Here is a 24,773-nt window from a genome sequence, read left to right on the forward strand (position 1 = left end):
ATATGCTTAATCACATTTGTGGATTACAGGGTTTTCAGAGACGTTGGGAGGAGAGCCTTCATGTGGCTTAAGGGTCTACCATATCTTCTACTTTCTCACCCATATGCAAACAAGTATTTCTACCTCATTGTTATATTTGAGGCTTTGATGAATTCTGATTCTCTGTATTTTAAAACACCCAAAACTCTTTGCTTCATTTTAAATACATTATATTTACAAATGGTGGAAAGCATTGTTTGGCTCAGTTAATAATTCAGAAACCTGTGAATGTTAAGTTACTTTAATAATGAATATCAGTTAAGGAATGATGGGATTTAGAAGTGTTGTAATAAAAATGTGCTACTCAACACAAAAATTGTAATTTCTATACAATCTATTCATGTGTAATTTCTGTTTTAAACATTCTGCAGTTATTTTGTTCTGATTCAGTCACGTTGTGTGAAATGAGGTGACTAAGAAAGCAGTGTCACCTTGCTTGCACTTTGCATCTATAGGTGTAAAATTGGGTCGATTACCCCTGACCTAGCATTAAATGAAAGAAAGCAAATGATTAGTGTAAGATATACAAAACTCTTTATCCAGACTAAAGCTAGTGATGTTGAAATGTTGTTGTAAATCACTCATTAAGGGGAGACCAGGTCCAATAAGTGGAGCTGATGAGAGCTCTGGTATTATAGAGATAAGGAAATTCCCTAATGTTGAATTCCTAACCTGTTCCAGTCTCTACATTATCAGATTTAATCCTCACAACTGCTGCGTTTGATTGCTACTACTGTCCTTATTCTACACATTAGGAATTTGAAGCTTAGAGAAGCAGAGTGACTTACTAGACATGAAAGAGAATATTTCTCCTGCCCAAATTCTTTTAATGGCTCCTCTTTGGATGATGTTCCAATTTCCTAACTTGGATGAAAACACCCTTGTTCTCTGGCTAGTGGTAATCTTGATAGCTTCATCTCTTTTCATTGCTTACCTAGACTCCAAATCCACAGATCTATTTTCACTTCCTAAAATATGCCCCGAGCTTTCCTTCTGCTGTGGGCAATATTCCCTGTCCCTGTGCCCCAACATTCTGTAACTAACTTAATTATTCAGATTTCAGCTTAAGTACCACATCCTCCAGGAAACCTCACCCAGTTTACCACACCCATTGCATTGTTTGTTCATTCATTCATTCATTCATTCATTCAGCGAATATTTATTGAGGATTCCCTAAGGGCCAGGCACTATCCTAGGCACTAGGAATACCACAGTGAACAAAGAAGAAAAAAATCTCCGCCTTAATTAGCTTGTACTCTAGGATGGTTGCTTTAGTTCATTGTCCTTCATTACATGCTTACTTCATGAGAGCATTAGTTATGTTTAAGTTCTGTTACATTCTTAGGATTCAGCATAATGAGACGTTGTAGGAATGTTGTCAGCATTTACCAGTTATTGAATCAGGGCATAGATGAATGATCTCATTTATTATGCAATTTTTAATGGTCATATAGAAATATAAAAACATTCTATTTGGCCTCTTTGATATTTTCACACTGCCACCATTGTAATATCAGACATCATTGTCTTGTGACTTAATTATTGCTGTGAACCTCATGTTGAAAACAACCAGGCTTTCAGTTTTTCTACACCATTGCATTCTCCTTAGAGTTTCCAGATTTACTGTCTTATATTACTGGCAGTATTCTCCTTCTCCTTAAAACATCACCTACTGGAAAGGAAAAACAGACAAACAAAATCACATACTGGAATCCAATGTCCTTCATAATCTAATGTCACCTTTCTAATCTACTTTATCTCCTCTGTTTCACATGTACCCTCTGATCAATACAATTTTTTATTTCTGCAGTCCGCTATTCTGGTTCATTTGCATCTTTGTGCCTGAAGATCCTTTCTTCGTATTCTTAATTTATTACATATTTTTATCAATGCTGCAAGTCACTTCCCTTCGGTTGTCGTCTTTGATGATGTCAACTAACCTTCATTTCCAAATTTCTGATTCTCTATAAGACTTCTGTTCTATATCACTAATATTTACAAGGAAATGTTAAGCAGTAGAATCTAGCACTCCACCCCCATCCCCAAAACACCACCTACCCCCCCCACACACACACAAACCTTACATGGAACCATTCCAAGGTATGAAAAATGATAAAAGTAGACCTTATTGTAACAATGACCCCTAACACTCCTCATGTGCCCTTTTAGCTCTGCAGAACACATTTGAAACCAATGTGTGACCTCAGCCACACTGGCCCTTGCTTGCTCTTACTGTAAGCAAGGGAAAGGTCAAAAGCGGTCAGGATGACAGCACTGCAGAGAGGAAAATTACTTATTCATGAAACAGAAGGAAAGAACCATTCTTTCCATGCCGGCCATGGCACACATAGCAAGACTTATCTGTTTGGCTTCTTACGACTTCCCAGGTAACACCTGTAGGTCAGAGAGAGTACAGTTGATTCTATCCTGTCTCTAATTCTGAGACTTTTAAGTGTTAAAGAGCCTCTAGACTAGACCCCTCTGGAACTGTTTTAGCCACCTACATTTCACAAGTCTAGAAGCCACAGAGTGAGGATCATGGTCAAAGGTCAGTGTTTTCTTACTGATGAAAAGGGCAGATCAGTAGCAGTTAAGCAGTTGGAAGCCTTACACGGTCGTTATTCATTTGTGTTCATCTTACATCCCAAGGAAGCCCTATGTTTCTTAAGGGAATTACTTGAATTTATATTCCTTTACTATGATATTACATATTATCCTTAAATCAGTTTGTACATCTATAACCTGTTTTCCATTACTAAAAGTTACTATTTTTTTACTTCTCCATAACATCATGTGGGAGGTATTTCATAACTACCTGGTAATTAAGACTGAACAAAATATCCTAGTTTATGTAGTTAGCTATTATTTGGGATTTTAGACAATTTGTCCACTCTGACATGTAAACTCTCTTATAAAGTATCAAAGCAGCACAGAAGAAGTCAGTGTTCTTTTGAAAAACAGTTCAATTTGTCACATGACTAACAACAGAGAGACACAGTATTCTAAAAACAACCTCATATGTTTTAAGAACACTTAAAACTTTTGTTTAAAATACCTTAAATAGTGAATATAGATGATGGAAAGAGTTCTGGAAATTTAATAAAGTAGGTTTATAAGGAAATATAACCTGAAATTATATGATTTTTTAAAACAATCTTTTCCCCAGTAAAAATCAGTTTAATAACTCACCGATTACATTATGAAAATTTTTAATTTTTCAATTTTTTTACTATTTTGTGAAGGGAAAGGAAAAGAGTTGACTGATAATCCTGATTGACCTTTTTAGCAATTCAAATATATAACAAACATTCATCATTTTTAATCAATGAAAATTAGACTAAGTTTGAAATTATGATTACTAATAAATCACAAGTTATGATGAGTTAACAGCAGTGGTTTTAAGTTTTCCAAACACCTGCATTAGTTTGCCAGGACCGTTCAGTTTATATGCAATGTACCACATGTTAGGCAAACATGAGTTTTGCATAATTTAATTAGATATTTGTCAAATGGTGAAGAAAGAAGAAACATAAGACATGATTCATGCTCCCATTGGTGACAAGCACAACATATATAAAAGTAAAAAATATACAGAGATGTTATGGATGCTGTGATTTAAGTCACTGTAGGACTGTGACCCCAATTTGTGTTCTTAAGGATCAACAAAATTGATGATTTGTATCACTGTGGAGTATAATCAGTTCCACAAGAGGAATCTTCAACTGAATGGATGTTAGTTCTAATATAGAAATTGGAAAGGCACCTGGGTGGCTCATTCGGGTAAGTGTCTGACTTTGGCTCAGATCATGATCTCACAGTTTGTGGGTTCAAGCCCCACGTTGGACATTGTGCTGACAGCTCAGAGCCTGGAGCCTGTTTCGGATTCTGTGTCTCCCTTTCTTTCTGCCCCTCCCCTGCTCACGTTCTCTCTCTCTCAATAAACAAACATTAAAAACAAATTTTTTATACGGAAATTTGAAATTAATTAGCACAAGTATTAAAGTTTTTAAATTGATACCTCTTTGGATAAACAAAACAATCTCATACTTTCTTAACAAAATTTGAAATTTCAAAATAAAAACATTAGAAAAGTATATGTGAAGTATTTTCAACTTGACATTTATTTCTAGAAAAACTATATATGCTCCTGCTTCTGTTAAGAAGTTTGACAGATGGCAGAGAGGCAGGGAAATGATTTGCTTATATAAATAAATGTTTATGGGAGAACTAACTCTTAAACTCGTGTTTCTTGACCATAAGAGAGTGCTCAGAAGTTTCGGAATTGAGAGGGAGATACTTGGATGCCAGGAATCCAATGTTTTTCAATACCATTTTGTGTGTATACATTTTCTCAAGTATGCTCTAAAGTTATGGACACCATACTTCATGCCCTTCACTTCTTTATTGTCCCAGGATACTCTAGCACAAATAAGAAGTCATCCATCTTTGGTGGTATTTCTTCATCCTTTTAAAACGGTACCTTTAGTAAATATTTCACATTTTAGTGGTTTATTTTTTTCAGAGACTGAACCAAATTAATAATTCTAGAATATCTGAATGAAAGATAGAGGAGGGATTGATAGATTAAGGAAAACGAGGCATAATGAAGAAATAGGCTTATTGCTTTTGTCAGAATTATTTTCCAGAGAATGCGTTCTTAACTAGTTTTCAAATGAATGTGTTCTAACATTTCTGCATTGTTCATACATTTTTGACAATTGGTCAGTTAAGAATTAGATATAGGAAGATTAGGAGGAACTTGACGGAGGAACAAGGGGGAGAAGAAGGGCGGAAATGGTGGGGGAAAGGAAGAGAGGCAAACCATGAGAGACTCTTGAATGCTGACAAAAACTGAGGACATTACTGCCATTACACAGCCATGGAACAGAGTGGTCTTGTAAATGAGCTTTGCTAGAAAATGAGACTAACTGGAAACTGACCGTGGTACTGCAACTCGCTGAAAGATTGGTGATATCACTAAAGCCATTTGGAGAGATTTACACTCTAAGAAAATGGAAATTGTGGAGCATGAGACCTAGTCGATTTGATTTTGGCCATAACAGCTTTCAATATATGGTAGCATACATTTAAATAAAAACTAGAAAAAATAGAACAGCTTTTCACATATTGTATTTATGGCTATGTTGAGTTCAGGTCCTTAGATCATCTATCTAAATCTGGCAAAACATTCAAGATATTTCTTAGGCGGAAAACCTCTAGATTAGCTGCCATGCCTATTTCATGTTGTGTTAGTACACTCTGGGCCACAACCTACTGAGCTTTTTTCCTCCTTCATACTACTTCCTTTAATTAAAGAAAGTATGTAAAATAAGGTCTAGTGTGAAGCCCTGTGTGGCTGAGGCATCTGAGTCCTCCTACAAAGGTTAAATACCTTGTCCTACAAGTGGCAGCTTACACAGCAAGGTGGTAAAAGCATAAGGAAATGTAGCAAAAAAGAATAAAGCATGAATATGTATGTAAAGGTGGAAATTGGGAAAAGCAAATTGGAAGAATTCATGCATTCAGTAGATAGCAAAGCTGATTCAGGAAGAATAAACAAGACAATAATTAACCAAGAAGTGACAGTTCATTGACTCTAGTCCATCAGGAGAAAAACACAAACAAACCAAAAAAAAACTAACAAAGAACAATTATGAAAGGAAGACGTCTAGCTTTGTAGTCTGTGTACTTGACTATTACACTGTACTGCCTCTTCTCAAGGATGAAATAAGACATCCAGGAAAAAGCAAAATGCAGAACTGAAAGAATACTGTGACCACAGCTATCAAATAGTTGAAACAACAACAGCAAAATAAACAAAGAAACAAACAAAAAAACCCTCCAGAAATACACAGTTGGAAAACACAAAATGGGAATGTTAAGGCATAGGTCTGCAACCCTCCGATCTGGTTGCTATAATGAAAGTTCATGTTTCAGGGTTCTGGAAGGGGAGTGCATTGGGTTTTAAAATCCAGGATCAGTAGTTCAAAAAATAAAGAAAACAATCATTCGTTTACTAGTAGAATAAGTACATAAGCCATCAAATTTGTTTATATTTAGCTGGTTATATCAACTCATAGTGTTCATCCAATACTTCTGATTGGTGATGAAAATAAAGGTGTAGTGAACTATGTAATGTGAATAAATCCACATGTCACGTAACTGATAGTTTCCAGGTCTGACCAAACTTGGACATGTGAATAGAATGACGACCAAATTTAATTAAATAATCCTATGAATATTATACATATTTATTATTGTTATTATCCATTAGTGTGACAGCCATGACCATGACTTATATAATTCCATAATGTTTTTATACATTTTTAATAGTTATGTATCTTGTTATAATCTGGATTGATGCTGAAAGAAAAACAGTGGTAACAGTTGAAACATACATTCTTGTTTAATGAATTGAGGTCTTCAAGTAAACAAAATATAACAAAGCATTCAACCCAGGATGGAAAAAAATCAATAATTTCTATGGAGAGGGCACTTATTTTTAGGACAGAAAAATAAACACCAATGTCAATAAATTATTGATTAGAATACACTGTATACATACTAGGGTCTTGTGTATGTTTTTTCCTTTTATAACATTGTTTAAAAATATCAACTATTCTGGTTCTTTCCATTGGATTATAGTTATACAATGAGATTTAGGGGACATAGGAGACTTGTTACTCTGACTAGTACTGGATTATAACTATTAGAATCTACAATATATCCCACTCCTGTTTTTCAGTTGTCCGGTTATATTTCTAATTATCACTGACAAATAGGTAGTTTACTTATCTTCATAAAACAGCATCATAAATATAAAGAAAGTGTTTGAAGTTATTGCTATTACTATGCACTGGTGCCATTATTATTTTGTATTTAATTTCATGGCTTTGTTTTTTCTTTTATAATTATGAAATTTCAGTTTTAGCAAATTTTTATTTGATTTAGAGACTTTTTGTTTTCTACTATCAAAACTAGAGAGCCCCAGGGGAGCCTCGGTGGCTTAGTCGGTTAAGCATCTGAATTAGGCTCAGGTCATGTTCTCACAGTTCATGAGTTTGAGCCCCTCATCGGGTGCTGTGCTGACAGTTCAGAGCCTGGAGCCTGCTTCGGATTCTGTGTCTCCCTCTCTCTCTGCTCCTCCCCGACTCATGCTCTGTCTTTCTCTGCCTCTCAAAAATAAACTTTAAAAAAAATTAAAAACAAAACACCAGAGAGCCCTGGTTAAGAATTCATATTTTGTGTTTTATAAAGTACCTAATGCATGTTCAGCATTTGAAAAATAATATTTGCTATGGAGAAAATATTAATTATTTTGAAGTATACATCCGTATACTTCATCTGTAGTGGATTAGACCCCTTTATCTTTTCTTGGTCTCTTTATTTTACAGTTGATTAAGATTTTTACAAATAGGTGAATGCCATAATAAAACTCACTTTTATCTTAGTCATTGCCTGATTTCAGAAATTTACACATTCTGCTAATGAACCACACAAATTCAAGCTGGCTGGTTTGTACTTGAACTTATTTATCATTCAGGAAAGGTTACCTAAGCCTGGATTATCAACAAGGGGAAACACATAGGTACTTGTGTACACTGCGTTTAACCTATAACAGAACCTCCAAACGCAACATCTTTCTCTGCAGAATTGTAAATTTTAGAAAAGTATACATTGTGGCTGACAGAAGATTCAAAAATCAAACCAATAAGTTTAGTAGATTAACCCCCCCATGCTGAGAATTAGACATGTAGTTTCTTAACATTACAAATGTTATTGTCTTGGAAATATGTAGCTATTATGGAAAAAAATACTGGGTTGAAGTCAATGAAGCTGAAAGTACAGTGGAACTCTAATGGTGAAAATTTTTGGATGATTCAGTAACGGCTTTTCTAAAAGAAAAATTATAAACTGTTAGTTTAGCATGAACTGGAAAAGCTTGTATAAGAAGTTATCCTACTTCATGCAAGTCTTCCCAGATGATAAAATCTAGTGTTTTGGAGGAACTCAACGGTCCTTATAGAAAAATAAAGAATCAAGAATTCAAAACACTTGACTTCTAAATCATGATTTTGATGCGATTATGAAATGCTGGTCCATTAAGCCATATATATATATATAATATTATATATTATATATATTATAATATATAATTTTATATATTATAATATATAAATATATATTATATTATAATTTATATATTATAATTTATATTATATATTTAATAATTATATAATTAATAATATATTTAGTTATATATAATTGTATACAATATAAACATATGTGTGTATATATATATATATATATATATATATATATACAAGAAAACAGGACCAAATGTGTGAATGTGAACATTAATTCAAAACTATTTTGGGGGCACCTGAGTGACTCAGTCAGTTAAGCGTCCAACTTTGGTCCAGGTCATGATCTCATAGTTCATGGGTTTGAGCCCCTCACTGGGCCCTGTGCTGACAGCTCAGAACCTGGAACTGCTTCAGATTCTGTGTCTCCCTCTCTCTCTGCCCCTTCCCTGCTCACGCTCTGTCTCTCTTGCTCTCAAAAATAAACATTAACTTTTTTTAAATTAAAAAAAACTATTTTAAGTAGTTTAACATGAAAGTATATGTTTTATGTTGTATTTGTCAATATGACTCCTACTTAGGATGACAGTTTTTGTCAGTCTTTTTCAAACTATCAGTTGTATAGCAACTATACTGGGACCTCCTCCTGGTGCGTTCAGTACTGTCTACTGTTTACATTTCTTAATGTCGTAATTTAATTGCCAATGTGACCTTAGAAACTATGGAATTCTTTGAAAAACTAATTAAATTATAATATGGACATACTTGTTTGTTGATTCACTACATTATGATAGCACACCTAATTATACATAAAATATAAGCATGATTCTTTTACCGAACATCTATCCTTTCTAAATACAGTTACCAGCATATCTCTGGTCAGGAAATTCAAAGCTTTGGTCCCTGGTCGTGATTATCTTCCTCCTTCCTCCCCTGAGATTATTTCCTCAAGAGCCTGTTTGTCCTTAATATGCTGGCCATTATCTTCTCTACTTAGCAGTGTGGTGGTTTTAGAGACTCTTAGACTTGCCCTGTGACTGATTCATTGTCCAGCTTTAGATTACAAGAACTTACTCAGCCAACTACAAAGAATCTATTGTTCCTGCCCCAGTTGTTTATTGCTCTTCCTCTTTAGCACTACTTTGCTGTACTATACAGTGAGCAAAGTCTGGAACTTGTTTAATGACTCCCTAACTGCTATGCTGACCACTAATCTCCAAATAATTCCTCCTTTGCGGTGGGTGGTTTTTCACATATGCTGATGCACATGCACCTAAAGATACACATGTATATTTATATTTATATATATTTGAGGCTTCAAGCCTGTGATTTCAAAGCTTAATAGCTAGCTCTCTAGAAATGATATTAAAAATAGAGGCTATTCCCTTCCTTAAGAAATAAAGACAGATCTTCTCTGTTATTTTATTTTCTGTTTCCTACTTCAAAATTCTGTACTCCCCTTCAGAAGACTTAGATAAGAAGTTTGTACCACTCAGGTGTGAGCATCATTTCCAATAAAAAGTTTTATTTTCAGTGGGCTGAGAGTCATTGTGGGCAGGGAAGCAATATTAAAAGGCAATTACTTAAAAGTAATCGTTTGCTTAAGTGTTACTTAGTGCTTGGTTATTTAGGCATAATTTATATGGAAGTAGAGGAGCAAAGAGTAGTAAATATGGAAGCATCACAGAACAATATTTAGTGGTCCTGAGAATGTTAGAATAGCCACTTGAAAAATCACTTAGTCAACCCCACTTAGGGAAAAGAACCAAGAAGATTATGATACCTTCTCACTGCACAGATTAACTGCTTAGTGTACCTGGGCAATATAAAACTAATGGAGTTCTTACTCCTCCAGCATAAACACAAATGTAGGCCTAGAGCTCACAGGAGAATAGCCATCATGTTGTGGCATACCAGGTTACTCTTGGATAAGGGTATCCAAGTGAAACTTTTAAAAAAATCGTATGTTTTATTTCATTATCTTTGATGTGTTCATTTTATGAATGTCATAATTCTATACATTGCTGATGGAAGTATGTGCAATTCTCTTAATAATCTACTGAAGATATATATTTGGGGGGAATGTTTAGCCAGATGAATAGATGTTTTCATAGAGATAGGAATGATTTTAAATTTTTTTAATTTTTAATTTTTTTAAGTTTATTTTTTTAGAGAGAGAGAAAAAGAAAGAGAGAGAGAGCACCAGCAGGGGAGGGGCAGGGAGAGAGAGAGAGAGAGAGAGAGAGAATCCCAAGCAGACTCTGCACAGCCAGCATAGAGTCCGATGTAGGGCTCAAACCCACGAGCCATGAGATCATGACCTGAGCCAAAATCATGAGTCAGAGGCTTAACCAACTGAGCCTCTAGGTGCCTCAAGTAGGAATACTTTTATTTACGGTATTGTGTTTCTATATTTTTGGAGCCTTTTCAATATGATAGGCCTTTCAGTGCTGGCCCCTAGTTGAGTACTCTGTCTGCCAGCAGTGTTCCATTGGATATGAGAAGCAGAGAATGGGAAGCTAGGAGAATGTGGGAAATAGGGCTCCGTTGATGAAGAATAAGCTTGCCGCGAAGGTATAACATAACTTATCAAAGCCTGGTTGTTTTAGAAGAACTGTTAAAACCAAGTGATACTGAAGATGAAAGGACCCAGCCACCCGGAGAATTGGACACTGTGAGCAAACAAGAAGACATCTTGCCTCATTTTTTAATACTGGACACAAGTGTTTCGGGTACCCTGGCGGACAGTAGGTGGGGGCTGCAGCATTATATAGAGGGAAACTACCTGGCTATACCTTTCTCTTCTGTGCAATGCCACCAAATATCATACCCTCTTGGGTACCTGAATGTGGTAATCAATTTCATCCTGAAATTTGATATCAAAATAGTGAATGTTCCCAGATAGTAGGACTTCAGGATAGATCTTTTATCTTAAAACTGAAATGCACAACGCACAAGGATTAGCTACATTCAAAAGCTCAAGGAAATTTTTCTTTGTTATCACTTCTCTTAGGTTCATCCCTTTCTCCTAGACTCAGTAGAACAATCCCTTCAATATTATCCTTTGACGTAGTAGTAAACCCTACTCTAACACAACCCAGAATTAGCAGTGAAACAAGTCGCCTTTCAAACAGGTATCTCCCCTACAAAGAACCACTGTGAGGGGAGCCACACAAGCATGCAGATTGAAGGCTGAGTGTGCCCACAAAGGCTCAAAAGTGTAATGCTCTTTAGTCTTACTGACTAGACAAGACTCATCTAAGAGCTGGTTATAAACCTGCACCTCTGGAGATTCTGATTCATGGCCCAGGAGTCTGTAGTTTCCAATCCTCCCCTTGTGTTTCTGATGTAGAACTAGGTAAGGAAACCAGCATCAGATACGTGGAAGTCCCACATTCTCCTCCAGTCTCACTGCACCCTGGTTTGAAAGGTGTGACTTTCAAACTGAAGGCTTAAAACAAGCATCTCAGACAAGTTGAAAGCTCTTGGCTTACACTAGAGCACGCTCTGCAAACCTGTCATTCAGTCCTGTCAATCCCAAGGGCATCTCAAAATTTCTGCCTTCTTGGGGCTCCTGGCTCCTGGGTGGCTCAGTCAGTTAAGCATCTGACTTCAGCTCAGGTCATGATCTCCCGGTTTGTGGGTTTAACCCCCGCATTGGACTCTGTGCTGACAAGTCAGAGCCTGGAGCCTGCTTCAGATCCTGTGTCTCCCTCTCTCTCTCTCTGCCCCTCCCCTGCTTGCCCTCTGTCTCTCTCTCTCTCTCTCAAAAATAAATAAACATTAAAAAAGTTTGTTTTTAAATCTCTGACTTCTTAGTTAATTGGTTTCCAAAATAAGCACAGTGAAGGCCTAATGGAAGGATCCTGAGGTAGCACGTGTTTCTCGAGTGCCTACCGGGTGGAAGGTGCTGTTCTCAGCACTGCAGATACAGTGACCAAGACTGACAAGTTATACAGCCTTACAGAGGTTCTATTTCAGTGAGAAAGAAACAGGGAAGAAACAGCAGACAAATCAATAAGCTAGATAATTCCTGATAGTGATAAGTATTGTGAAGAAAGTCAAATTAAGGGGATGAAGAATGATTTTGGACTGAGGCAACCCATTTAGCTCAAGAAAGACCCCCTTGCACCTGTGACTGGTGGATGAAAAAGAGTTAGCCTGTGGAAATCCAAGGCAGAAAGAAACTTGGACTATTTAAGATAGCGAAGACTCACGTTTAGTGAACAAGAGGCAGGGATAGGATGGTGACAGACTAAAATATTTTTATATTAAATTGATTGCAGCATAGAATGGGTTAAGATAACATGCCCCTGATTTATTCACTGATACATTCATTCTAGAACCTTTTGGTGTTTGAGAAACAACTACATAATGTTCATCATGTAAGCATAAAATTATTGTAAAAAATTAAATATATACATATAATTTATACATAAAATACCAAAGGTATAACATGATGATTTACAGCAAAAGCTTTGAATTAAACAAATCTGGATTTAAACCTTGAATCATCCATTTGTAATAGTGATCTTGCTTATTAACCACATAACCTCTCTTAGCCACACTGTTTCCTCATTGTATAATGGGGATAATATTTACTTTTTAGGGCTTTGAAAGTAGTAAATGAAATCCTGAGTGCCGAATAAGTAAGTGATTTTTAAAAAGAGAGACTACATAGCTCCTTCAAGAATTTTGGTTTAAAGGAAAATGTGAGAAAGTTAAGAAATATTATTTCCCAGTGGTTTTTTTGGTACTATTTTACAGTTTTTCTCCATTTCCCAATTTTTTTCACTTTAACATCTGACATTAGAGGACATCTTACCAAAAAATATTCTTTTATAATTTAAATTTAAATTGGAGATTGTTTTCTTTCTTAGTGGTACATAAATTAATGTGTTTTATAATTGATGGCATTTTAGATTCAGTGAAATACAGTTTTTATGATACATACAAACTTTCTTTTTTTCAGGTGGTAATGACATGTAGCATTTATTTATTCAGATCTCAGTTTTATAGAGATAATACCAAGTTACTGAACCTCTCTTTGCCTTTTCTCTTATCTGCAAAACGGAACACTCCCCCTGTGACATTGTTAGTGTTAAAGTAGAAAATGTGTTGGGGCATCTGGGTGGCTTAGTCAGTTAAGCATCCGACTTTCGCTTAGGTCGTGATCTCGCGGTTCGTGGGTTCGAGCCCCGCATCGGGCTCTGTGCTGACTGCTCAGAGCCTGGAGCCTGTTTCGGTCTGTGACTCCCTCTCTCTCTGACCCTCCCCTGCTCACGCTGTCTCTCTCTCTCTCTCCTAGAAATAAATAAAACATTTAAAAAAAATTCTAGAAAATGTGCATAAACTTCTTAGCACAGTGTGTGCAGAAGCATCGTTGAGTGCACAAGGCTCATAGTCATCACTGTTATTGTCTTCATTTTTACAGTTAATCTGTGACTTGCTAGACCTGGATGCTAGAGCCCGGTCTGCCACTAATTAACTTTGCAGTCTCTCTCTCACTGTCCTGTTTTGCAAAAGGGTGTTTCCGCATAGACGACTCTAAAATTTCCTTCTGGCTGTCACCTTTTGTAATTTTTCAAATCTACTTCAGAATCATAATGTGACCATAAAATGAATTTTCTTTGTTTCTTACAGTTTGTGGGGACATCCATGGACAATTCTTTGATTTGATGAAGCTTTTTGAAGTGGGAGGATCTCCTGCCAACACTCGCTACCTCTTCCTAGGGGACTATGTTGACAGAGGGTACTTCAGTATCGAAGTAAGTCTGTATCATTTCTTCTTAGCTATTCAGAAATGGATCAACACTATCTTAGCACGCTAAAAGTGGTAAATGTTATTTGTTTAAGAAAATTATGGTCTATAATGGAACTTTAATACACTCAATTCTGGGGATATTTACTTAGTATTCTATTTTCTGTTGATTCCTATATGCTTTTTAATGCATAGAGATACATTTCATATATATATATGTACACACACACACACACATATATATATACACATACATATATATTACATCTCTTATTATATATATGCTTTTATATATTTGCAACAATTACATCATGTTTTCCATTCGGTAATTCTATTTCCTGTTGACAGACTAATCAAAGTTGATTAAAGAAGCAGGAATGTGTTTGCCCTGGTTATGCTTTGTAAATTGTGAGGCAGTAGCTTACCTTTGTTAATTGATAGCCAGGCCCATGTGTGTCTGTGCCTGTGGTCAGTGTGCGTGAATATGTGTGAATATACTTACAGCCCTGTATTTTGTCTTTTTTGGCATCTGTCATCTAACTTGGGAAATTTGTCAAACTCATTAATTAAAACAAAACAGATCACTTTTGAGCAGAGATTCTTTCTCAGCCTCCCTTTTGCGTCTGCTTCACCTAAGTAGAAATTACATTCAAAATAAAGGCAACAACCTTGCTTTATTCACATGTTTGTTTTTCCTGGTGCTTAATATGGTGTCTCAAACACAGAAAGGGTTCATCAAATATTTGTTGAAATAAATGATTTGAAATAAGAATGAGTGTTAAGAACCAGAGTTCATGATATAGTACCTGCCATTAGATGTGCTCTCAGAAGAAAATAAGGAAACAATTTTCAAAAGGAACAATTATTCTTAATTAAGAGAGAAATCAACTTTATAGAAGTCTCACATCAGCATCATATATTCATAGTAATCATATAAAAGAGATTCATTCTAGGTTTTTAAATTTCATCATAATACTTTATTATCAGAATATGTTTTTAATTTTTTTAATGTTTATTTGTTTTTGAGAGACAGAGAGAGAGAGACAGACAGAGCAGAGGAAAGGCAGAGAGAGGAAGACACAAAACCTGAAGCAGAGTCCAGGCTCTGAGCTGTCACACAGAGCCTGATATGGGACTCAAACTCATGGACCTGAGTCGAAGTCAGAGGCTTAACTGACTTAGCCACCCAGGTGCCCCTGCTATCGAAATATTTAATGTCAAAAAACACATCATTCTTAAACAGCTTTCATTTTTAAGACTGTCATAGAAATTTTATGTTTTGGTTGTTCAATTTACCTTAGTTGTTGAGTCTATATATGCCAAGAGAGCATATATATTTGAGTATATATATGTATATGTGTGTCTATATACATATATATAATAAAAATACATATATACACATATATAATAAAAATACATATAATATTTTCACTGATCTATTCATCCTTTCTGTATTTAAGCGTCATACATTTCTTAATTATTCATGATAATGAAGGAAGAAAGGATGATTTTGGTATATAAATCCAAAAGGAGAAAGTAAGTTTTTGGTATTTCTTCCACTGGTAAATAAGTACGGTATTATTGAACACATAAAATGTATATGCACTATGATCAGAACTATTGATAATTTGAAGCACTTCATGTCCTTGCTCTCTAGAAACGTAACTCTATGTAGAAAAATAGAACTATAAAAAACTATGTAGAATCAGAAGCCAGAAGAGGTAGTCATCCAGGATTCCATTATTTGAATTGATTATTTAAATCTTGTGATGGAAGAAGTACAGAAAATGATTGCCATTGGAATATAGAAGAGTGGGACAGTTTTGTGAGTAGACATGACTGGGGAAGACTGAATCAAAGAAGTAAGATTAACTAGGAAGGAAATTGAAGCATGAAAAGTACAGAGGAAGAAATGAGTAAACTTCATAAATCTCACTCATGGGCTAACTTGACCAACTTTTAGGAAAGGGTGATTGAATATAAATTTTGTAAGACTTTTATATCACATTAGGGCTGGTATCTGCCAAGAGGAAACAACAACAGCAAACCTACGAAATGGTGGTTTGAACAAGATTATTTCTCTCTCCATTAAAAGCCCCCAGATGGGAATACCCAACTGGTGTGACCTAGTGTGGTGCCCAGGCCCAGGCTCTTTCTGCCTTGTTGCTTTGATGGGTGTGGCGTGCCTGGGCTCATCCCAAAGACTACCTTGTCACCCAAGACAGCTACACCAGCTTCAACCATCATCTGCCAGCTTACATTCGCCAGAAGGAAAAAGGAAAAAGTAAAGGGCATGTCCTCTTATCTAAAGATGTTTCCCTGGGCGCCTGGGTGGCTCAGTCGGTTAAGCGGCCGTCTTCAGCTCAGGTCATGATCTCATGGTCTGTGAAGTCAAGCCTGGTGTCTGGCTCTGTGCTGACAGCTCAGAACCTGGAGCCTGCTTCAGATTCCGTGTCTCCTTCTCGTTCTGTTCCTCCCCCACTTGCACTCTCTCGCTCAAAAATAAATAAACATTAAAAATTTTTTAAAAAATAAAGATGTTTCCCAAAAGTGACACAACTACTTCAACTTGCATCCCATGAGCCAGAATTTGTTGCTATGGTCACAGGTGATTTCAGTCTGGAGCCAAGTTTGAGAAAGACTGCAGTTGGCAGAAAACAGAAATGGGAGGTAAAATGTTTCCCCTACTTGCCTTAAATTGTGATCGTCTGCAATCTAACTAAGTGCTTCAAAAATATTATTTTGGTGAGTCTTAAATTCTTCTTCCTCACTTAATATGGAAAGTGCTCCTATGTAAAATTCTGAGGATGAATGAATTAGGCGTTCTACCTTCCTTGAAGCTCACCTTCTTAGGGAAAACTCCAGACTGTCCCATTGGGAGTGATGTATTTTTATTGGCCAAATGATGGGATGCTATGTTGGACAAACTGTTAATGTCATAATATTTTTAATGACTTAATTTGCCATCTTTTAAATTTTAATCACAGAACCAACACTCTTTCCTGTTACCTTACTAATAAAGGACTAAATCATATGTTGCTTGAGTAGCAATTGGCATGTTTGGATTTCTTCTTTGTCTCACCAACTCCATCTTTGCATAATATTGTTTCTTAATCTTGTTGGTGTCTATTTACCTTTGAGTTTTCACTCAAAGAGTTCAGGCTTCTATATCTCTGGCCTTAAATTACTTGAAATTTCCTAAACCCTTCCTAATTAGAGCTGTTTAGAACTCTGCTTCCTTAAATTAAAGAACTTGAGAAGCAGTAATCACTAGCTTGCTCCTCAGCAGATTTCTTTTTAGTCTACAATTAATCTAGATGTTTGAACTACGAAAGTTGTGATATTTTGTATAATATGCACCTTCTGAAATTAAAGCAAAGGATCAAAGTATGAACCCAGATGTTGGTGACATAGCAAATGTGAGTATCAGGACATTTGAGCGTTCTGAGGTGCATATATCAGAGTTCCTATCTTCACAAACGGCTCTTTAATTAAACTCTAAGTGTAAACTGCAGGGAGTTACCGCATGCTTACAGAAATAACAAAAAATGTGAAGGCCTCATCTATGAAAATGATCCGTTTTGATTAGACTGTGACCTTTGAGGGGCTTTGGGATGGCTCAGTGATATCATCACATTTAAAATAGAACAGACATTTCTATGAAATGTGTTTACCCAGAATACTTTGGGGTTCTTAACTTTAGATTAAGGAAGAGGATGTTGTTCGCATGCTGACCTGCTATTGTTTGCCCGGTGTACATGATCTCATTTATTCCTCACAGCGCTCAAGGAGCATGTGAATGTCTTCTGTTTGTGCTTGTGAGAACCAAAGGTCAGAGAATGTCACACACAGTAAAGGACAGGGCTGGGATTAGAAATCTGTGCTCTTTCAGAGCGCCTGGGTGGCTCGGTCAGTTAAGCATCTTACTTCAGCTCAGATCATGATCTCATGGCTCCTGACTTAAAGCTCCACATCGGAGTCTGTGCTCACAGCTCAGAGCCTGGTGCCTGCTTTGGATTCTGTGTCCCTCTCTCACTCTGCCCCTCCCTCATTCATGCTCTCTCTACCTCTCTCCCTCTCCCCCCCCCCACCAAGAATAAGTAAACATTTAAAAAAAAAAAAAAAGAAATCTGTGCTTTTTCCACTACACTTCATGCCTTGGCCATATCCACTAAGCAAACCACAAAACAGTCACACATCGGTAATGCAGACACTGATACATGCTTTCGTATTCACTCATGCATGTGCAAGCATGCGCATGCAGCCATCTCCCCCACCTCTATAATCTGATGGTCACATCATTGATTATAAAATATTCTCTTTGAGTATGACACTGTTAGTTTAAGAAAATTCCTACAAGAGCTCAGCTTTCCAGTGTGTACTAGCCTAACAGCTTTCAAAAGGTTCTTGATGCATTTCAATAATTCAGGGCTCTCCTGCAGGTATTCTTGTTGACTGTCCTCTGGGCAAAGAGGAGCCACTTATGTTTAATTTTACAAAATCAGCTTTGAAGAGTGGGTTTGGATTTCAATCAGTCTCTGCTGGGTAGTATTTCCAGTCACTAGGTAATGAGCTGTGGGCAGTACATGGAGTTCATTTTTCTGCACCCCTTCCCACCTCTTACCCCCCCTTTCCCTTTCTGCCAAGATCAGAGATCGGTCCCCACAAAGTTAGCCCAAATAAAACAAGCATGCTTTTGAATAGTGATGAAAGAGCCCATTTTATTTGGAGTAATAATTTGTCTCACACCAAACACCACCCTCTTTGCAATGATTGCATCATGCTGCCTCGTCTTTCTGATCAGGCACACGTGCATCGGAGGGCCACGTCTGAGTGCGTGCGTCTCAGAATGCAGAAACTCAGAACGGCAAATGGAGGCATGCACAGCTGTTTCCTTCTAGTCACTTCCTCACGCTCCTTCCCTAGCCTTTCTACGCTGCAAGGCATGGCAGCGAGCTCCGTAGAGAGCTGGCCCCTCCCGCTGTACTTACATCCAGGTCCCAGCCCGGGCTTCAAACACATTTAAGTATGAAGAGCTGTCATGTTTATTCGCTGTGAACTCCCAGGCTAAAATGAACCACAGCAAGGCAGGCAATGTTCCGTGCTTCTGCCTGAGAATAGCAAGCAAACGGGACAGCAAGGGATGTCAGGTGCTAGAGTATTGCCACAGACATGAGGAAGGAATTATCTGCCGTCGCTGCCACCGATGGCCTTTGTAGCGCATTGCTGTTACTCTGCTGCTTCTCTGCATGCTTGTCAGGCACAGCAGAGAATGCCTGAGAGGAGGTACATTTGACATTTCGGGAGTTTGGATCTTCTCCCAACCAATGTGCACCCTTCACTTAATTGTCCTGTGACTGAGAGACATCCCTTTTGGCTGGTATGTATCACAGCCTGGATAGTTATTTTCGAAGGCTGGTTGATATCGATCTGAAGCCATATATTTTCCCTCCCTCTTTTCCCGCTTTCTTGACTTCCCTGTGCCAGTTTTCAACAATACTCATCACTGAGAAAGGCATAAATTACAGAAGAAATCATTGCACTGCTGGCATTAGGGAACCAGTGAAACTAATGAAGAAAATTATATCCTTATCACTGCTGCATTGGGAAAGATTGATAAGTTGAACAGGAGAAAACCTAGGTCTGTGATGGAAATGGATGAAAATATAAAGGATGCTCAGTTTTTCGTATTTAAAAACTAATTCTAAGTTGTAAATATTTGTTTAATTACTTAGAGTAACACTGGAAAGACCATCAAGGTCCGGTTGTGAGTCATTAGTGCAGTAAATTTACACGTCACCGTGGGAAAAGGCCAGCATAACTTGTGTCTCTGTTTCCACCATAACCAGTTACTTTAGTGAAAATTTTTTTCAAATTTGCCACCTCATATCATGTATATGAAAATAGCCAATTATTTAATGAATTTGTGTTTCATTTACTTTTTGATTGTGATCAGTATTTTTAAGTTTATTTATTTTGAGAGAGAGAAAGCAGGAGTTCGGAGGGTCAGAAAGAGAGGGAGAAAAAGAGAATCCTAAGCAGGCTCTGCACTGTCAGCACAGAGCCCGACGCGGGGCTCGAATCCACAAACCATGAGCTCTAGACCTGAGCCAGAGTCAGTCGCTTAATCGACTAAGCCGCCCAGGCGCCCCCATTGTGGTAATTTTTTTTTTAAAAGAGACTTTCCTTTTTAAAAATTATGTCAGGTTATGATTTTGCTGAAGATCGACAGGTCTCCAGAACGTTCCGATGGCAGAATGGTTGCCAGCAAGACAGTGTTGTAGTTGGCCAGGCTCTCCGACCAGATGTTGAGGGTGAAGGCTGGCAGGGCTCCACTCTCCGATCCACTCTTGCCCTTTCATTTACCATGCCACTTCTTCCATATTGGCCGCATTTGCGGTTTGATTCAGCGTTTGAGAAGATATTTTATTCTTGCCACAGGGGAGAAGGAAATAAAATGTGAAAACAGGATTCTTATTTTTAGGGTGTGTTGAGCCAAGAATTTGGAAATTGAGTTATGTTTTCTTTCTCTCTTTCTTTTCTTTTTTTTTCCTTTCTTTTCTTCTCTGCTTCCCTCCCTTCTGTGTTCCTGTCTTCCTTCTCATTTATAGGAAAAGAGCTAATATTTCTTAAACCCCTACTATATACTAAGTGCTTTGTATCTTTTAAATAATAAGGCATTTTTAAATGTGGATTGAATCATTGAAATGGTAAATAAGTATGATAAACATATCATAAAATATTTCCATATGACTCTTTGAGGTTTCAGTTATGAAAAAGCTACAGAAATTAAAGCTAGAGTCGATAAAACCATGTGCTAGTGTTGAAACAAGATCTTTAACAGACGGCAGAAGAAAAAATATGGGCCCTAAAATGTGTTTCCTCTAGCATTTGACTAGGGTTAGAAAATTGTGTTTTAGATTTAGTTAGAGAGATAATAGCTTTGCTTTAAGATTCTCACAGGCAGAGCATATCTGAAGAGTTCACAGTTGTGGTTCCATTTCCAAAAGGATATTGACTGGGAGGAGGCACAAGGGAGCCTCGTGTGTGCTGAACTGTAACTGGATTTGGTTAGTTTCATAAGAGTATGGCATATAAAAACTCATTGACTGATATATATATTTAAAATATGTGCATATGTGCACTTCATTGTGTATAAGTTATACTTTAGTAAAAACAACAACAGCAAGAAAATCTTCTCTAAAAGTAGCTATGGTGTAGCCAAAACATATATTCTTTCTCAGTATATAAATAGAATGCATTATCTACAATGATTTTTTAAAATATTTATTTATTTTGGGGAGACTGAGAGAGCGTGAGCAGGGGAGCGGAGAGAGAGAGGGAGACACAGAATCTGAAACAGGTTCCAGGCCCCAAGCTGTCAGCACAGAGCCCGACGCGGGGCTCGAACCCACAAAGCACAGGATCATGACCTGAGCCAAAGTCGGAAGCTTAACCGGCTAAGCCACCCAGGTGCCCCAGATACAACAATTTTAATAAGTAAATATAATTTTTAAAAGACTTTACATTCCCATCCTATTCCAAACTAGAAATCCAAAGTTAACAACCAATATGAAAGTGTGTGTGTGTGTGTGTGTGTGTGTATTTCTTTAATATTAAGGTACAACCTTATAAAGTTTAAATTAAGAGTAGTTATCTCATTGACATTAATAATGGTTTATAAATATCTTCTCTGAAATGTGAGACAAGTTCGAGTAATACAGACTCCTTTTATGAAGGCATGAACGTGTACCTCTAAAGCCAGACACACAGCAATTAGAGCCTCATTGAGCTACCATACTCCTGACTGAGGATAACAGGGAATATGCACCATCAACAGATCATCATGCCTTAACGATCACTTATAGAGACCATCTGGTCAGCTGTTCAGAAATAGCAATATCATTTGTCATATGAACTTTAGCTAATAACTATAATTAGAAAATGATAATTAGGAAATTATTAAGGTATCATATTTATAAAATTTGATGTCAACCGGTATTTTTGTTTACTTCAATGAAAATTACACAGTTGCAAACAATATTTTACTTCAAAAACACAAGAATACATACTTGCCTTGATAATTAGTATTTTCTCCAAGGCTTGGGCTGTATATTCGAACATAATTATTTGCACTCATTTAATAAATTATCGTATAAGCTGACAGACGTGATTGCTCTTCACGGGGATCACAAGAAATGAATCACCAGTAGCTTTTCCCAGTGGACATTCTCCTGCATTTTACTATATTTTGGAAAGCTCTTTATAAAAATACTGTATGTTTTTTGGTTTCAGGTTTTAGTAATCAGTCTCAGACTTGCCTCCATATTTCTGTGGTTGTGTATCTTCTTAGCTTCACTTTTAGAACATAAACTTAATGAGGATAAAAAAGCATACTTGTTTTTAAAGAGTGGTTTTCTCTTCCCTGTAGGTTTTTGATGAATGCCCGTGGAGGCTAATGAAATTGATGTTAGTACTTGAGTATCTTGGTTATCTTAATGCACACTTTAGGATGATGTCGATGTTGGTTTATTCCAAACCTAGTGAATTCAAAGGAGACCTTTATTTTTACACAAACTGCCATACCCAAGTAACTAATTTGAAAGTTGTAAGGTATACGAAATATTTCTCGTAGTTAGTAACACCATGTATAGTAAGATTCCCTGGCCTTCAGTTTAATTATATTAATATACAAAACAAAACAGAAAAGCAAACAAACCAAAACAAAACAAAAAACCTTAAGGTTTTGTATACCAAACGCATTGAAATAAAAGACAAGGTGATGAGGGAGAAGAAGGCAAGCGAAGGAGAGAACATAATTGAAAATAGAGACTCAATCCCAATCAACCTGAACCTGATATTGTTTACTTCCAAATATTGTCCTACCTTTCCTTCCCAATTCTTCCATTTCTGCTACTTGATCCAAGAAAAAATTGTATAAAGAGAGGTGTCTTTATTTATTGATTGCTAATTATGTTTCTTCTCATACTTTTACACTGGTACATTTTTAGGATAGCTTCATTCAGGCTGCTTCCAATAGGCCCTGTGAAGTCCATTGTTTTCTTGTGGTATATAGATTGCCAGTGTATGTATGTATTTTAGGCATAGATGAGCCTTGGCTTTATACTAATGTTTTCTGTTTGATTTTTAATATCCTCCTTAATAAGGCCCAGCCTTTTGGGGACTTCGGTCACAGTAGCACGTTGGTTCATGTCTTCCTGCTATGTGAGCAATGGGATGCCTAAGTATAACAGGGAAATATTTATTTTTATGTTATTCTTATTTTTTCAGTGTGTGCTGTATTTGTGGGCCTTGAAAATTCTTTACCCCAAAACACTGTTTTTACTTCGTGGAAATCATGAATGTAGACATCTAACAGAGTATTTCACATTTAAACAAGAATGTAAGTATCCTTCAAGCTTCTTCCTTTAACACCATATGTGCTAAATCATCATTTTAACCCACACATTTTAACCCGCACATAGTATGATCCACTGCTTAAAAGTCAAAAACTTAAAAAACGACACTATTGTATTTTATGTTATTCCTTACCTCTTTCTAAGCATGGATCATGAAGAGAATTCAGAATTTCTTTTTAAATTCTAAATTCTTTATAAAATGACCTAAATTTTTGAATTAATATTTGATGTAATTTGTCCAATGAAACAATGATTAACTTAGGTTGTTTTGTTTTTTTTTTCTTTAAAAGCCAGACTACTACTATTTGAGGAAATAATTTTACCCATTCACCTCAAATCACTCAAGCAAAACAGATGGAGGGCAAATTCAACTGTGCTTCTCTTTGGACTCAATAGATTTACTAGCCTCTAGTGGATTTGACCAAATTAAAGATGACGTCGTCCTTTAGACATAAATACTAGGAGTGAGGACTACTTTGTATAAATTTTATTTTCCTCCTCTCTAATTTTCCCTGCTGTCTAGCGAAACAAATTTCTGTCATTTAGGCTCATTTTCAATGGAGTACAGAGACTTCTCTCAAAACATTAGACATAAGTCAGCAAGGGAATAGCAATGTGCAATGATACATAAATAACTTTAGGAAATTTCTCACCATCTCCTCTTCTGTAAGATCATTCAGAAAAATTAGCCAGCTTCATGGCCACGCTTCTGTTGGTCTCCTACTTGTTTGTATGTATAATTTTGAGCTATATCTGCAGAAGAATAGTGAGGCTATATACAAAAGCTCTCTCTTCTGCTGTATAAAAAGTTACTAAAAACTTAAAATATGGATGAACAACAAAAATTTAAGACAGCAGATGTAAAGATCAAGACAGGTATTCTCTGCCTTTTGAAAGTGTGTCTTGTGTCACTTAGCTTTTATGAAAGACTTACAGTAGTACTTGTTATTGCTACCCAAAAGAAACCCAAGAATTTTTGCTTTTAGGAAGAAAGGTGAAAAACAAAAATAGGGCTCAATGTCATACGTGCAGCGAGCAGTTTTAGAGGCAGTGCTCTCCCTGAGCAATGAGTGGCCCTGCAAAGCCCCTTCCCCAGAAACTACACTCAGCACCTCACCATCAAGCCGCCACAGCTTGGAACTGTGTCTGCGAGCCTCTGTGCTTTATCTCTGTTTATTTTGTGCATCTGTTATAAGTAGTGCCTTAAGATATCAGAAAAGCCTAAGAGGTTATTTTTTGTATCTGGGAACGCTCAAAAATGTTTCTATGTGAATTAATGATAATCACTTCTTTGTTTTACACCATTGCAGCTTACACAAGGTTTCATAGGAACACTACACTTTCCCATAGTGGGGAAAACCTGTGATAATACGTCTTCACAACATCTTCTTTAATCACGTTTCAGAACTTTGCGATGTGTAGTTTTGGGCTAATAGTCTGATTCTAGGAAGGAAACATTAAAAACTTATT

General features: G+C 36.7%; 1 protein-coding gene across 1 annotated transcript in view; it reads left to right on the plus strand.

Annotated features, from left to right (window-relative positions):
• Positions 1 to 24,773, plus strand: part of PPP3CA (protein phosphatase 3 catalytic subunit alpha) — a 173,524-nt gene that overhangs the window by 80,915 nt on the left and 67,836 nt on the right. Inside the window, exons 6-7 of the mRNA XM_039223803.1 lie at positions 13,767 to 13,891; positions 23,176 to 23,287. Of these exons, the coding sequence (XP_039079734.1) occupies positions 13,767 to 13,891; positions 23,176 to 23,287 (237 nt within the window). The remainder of the gene's footprint in view (positions 1 to 13,766; positions 13,892 to 23,175; positions 23,288 to 24,773) is intronic.

This window comes from Hyaena hyaena, unplaced genomic scaffold (genome assembly GCF_003009895.1).
Source record: "Hyaena hyaena isolate Hyena2069 unplaced genomic scaffold, ASM300989v1 scaffold_1449, whole genome shotgun sequence".
NCBI classification, from domain to species: domain Eukaryota; kingdom Metazoa; phylum Chordata; class Mammalia; order Carnivora; family Hyaenidae; genus Hyaena; species Hyaena hyaena.